The sequence below is a fragment of the Nestor notabilis genome, unplaced genomic scaffold, assembly GCF_000696875.1.
Source record: "Nestor notabilis isolate BGI_N333 unplaced genomic scaffold, ASM69687v1 scaffold22795, whole genome shotgun sequence".
NCBI lineage: Eukaryota > Metazoa > Chordata > Aves > Psittaciformes > Psittacidae > Nestor > Nestor notabilis.
In genome coordinates, this window is record NW_009929174.1 from 1 (window position 1) to 1,854 (window position 1,854).

The following is a 1,854-nucleotide window of genomic DNA, read 5'->3' on the forward strand; positions in this document are numbered from 1 at the left end:
CTGCCTCCCTCAGTCCCGCTCTGCCCCCAGGCTCCTATGCTCAGTTCTCCCAGGCTCTCCTGCGCCGGATCCAGGCTCTGTGTTGGCTTTCCCAAGTTCAGGCATTCCTCGGCCGGAGCCACCACGTCCGAGCCGTCCCGAGGCGGGTCCTTCCGGGGACCCCCCAGGTCGGGGGCTGCCAGGCACGTGGGCACACAGGTCCTGCACCTTCTTATTGAGGTCGTTGCGCTCCGTCTGCAGAGCTCGGCACAGCTTCTCCAGGCGCTGGATTTTCACCTGCAGCCCCTCGAGCTCTTTGTCCCGAAGGGTTTTCTGCAAAGAGAGCAGCAGGTCAGACTCTGTCAGGCACAAAGGGAGAGATGAAACCCCGGGGGGAGCTCAAGGGGGAAAATACTCGTGATCAAGCAAACGTTTGGCATTAAAGAACCTTGAATCACCGAATCAGTGAGGTTGGAAAAGACATTTAAGATCATCAAGTCCAACCCACTACCCCGGCAGTGCCGAAATCACACCAAACCTGCTGCTGTCATCACTGCTGCTTTCTTCCTGTGCTCCCACAGAGGCCAAGTGCTGCCGAGACCGAGCTCTTCCACACCCCTCTGCACTAACCAACCATCACCCTGCCATGGGACAGAGGGCTCCTACCACCCCGTGCAGGGAACAGGACAGCCAGAGCCTCCTCACCTCTTCAGCCATCTCCAGCAGAGCCTTGTTGCTGCTCTCCCAGCGAGAGCGGTACATGGTGGTCTCCTTCTCCAGCTTCTTGATTTTCTTAGTCATCTACAGGTGACAAAAAGGGGACAAATAAGCCACAGGCAGAGTTGTTGTGCTCCAGGACATCTCACATGGCCTCAGATGGGCACCCAGGATCCCGGCGTGAGGTTCTGCTGTCCTGGGAAACATCTCCCTGTCTCCTGCAGCCAGCTTCAGCACTGGGAAGCACCGAGCAGCTACCAACAAACCAGGAGACAGGGTTGTGCTGCTTGTCCTTGCTGCAAAGATGCCATCAACCTCGTGGCTGATTTTAGTACCAGCAGACCCAAAGTACAGAGCTGCAGCTCTCGCAGCTCCCAGCAGCGTGACCAGGCAGCCTGTCCGGGAGCAGACGTGGTACCCACCTTCTCCATCTCCTGTTTAAATGTGGTGAACACTTCACTGCTTTTGGAAAGGGTGTTCTGGAATTCTTCAAACTTCTCCGTGTAGAGAGCCAGCTGCGGGGAGAGGGAGGGTTACACTCAGCACTGCTCCTGCCCCAGGGCAGGGCAGAAAGCAGCCAAGAACTGAGCTGGCATCTCCTGACTGGGCTTTATGACCAACTGCCAGCATCAGGGACCAGGGAATGTGGAAACAGTCTTTCCTAGGGAAAGATCCTCGGACTGACGTGTTCCATAAACACCCTCTGGCCTTGGCAGGAGGCAACTGCTGGGTCTGATGCAGCCAGGTATGATCATACAACTGCTCCCAGCGCTGGGAAACGTGCTGGGAAAAGCCTTTCTCCCAAAAGGCAGAATTGCTGAAGGAATTCCCAGCTCACACCACACCACACAGGCTCACCAATACCAAACCCAGCAGCAATCCTGCCCCTGCGTTTTCCACATTAGGGAATTTTGGGTGGTTCCCTGCTTAGGGAGGAAGGAAAAAGACCCCAAACCAACAACCAGGCTGAGCAGCAGCCCAGGTAACTCTCATCTCATCAACCAGGTAACATCTCACCTGCTGCTTGAGATGGGTCTCCTGTTGCTTCATCAGTTCACACATCCTCTGGGATTCCACAGCTTCCTTCAGCAGCTGGGGAAGAGCAAAAGCAGTTACGTGGCTGCTGCCAGGGAAGGGCCCTGCACGGCCAGTGCATGG

The 1,854-nt window shown here is 56.3% G+C and overlaps 1 protein-coding gene across 1 annotated transcript in view; it reads right to left on the reverse strand.

Moving 5' to 3' along the window:
- Positions 1 to 5: 5 nt before the first annotated feature.
- Positions 6 to 1,854, reverse strand: part of LOC104406006 (alpha-taxilin-like) — a gene marked incomplete at its 3' end in the record, with an annotated part of 5,318 nt that continues 3,469 nt past the window's right edge. Inside the window, 5 exon segments of the mRNA XM_010014868.1 lie at positions 6 to 180; positions 182 to 312; positions 685 to 780; positions 1,119 to 1,211; positions 1,714 to 1,788. Of these exon segments, the coding sequence (XP_010013170.1) occupies positions 6 to 180; positions 182 to 312; positions 685 to 780; positions 1,119 to 1,211; positions 1,714 to 1,788 (570 nt within the window).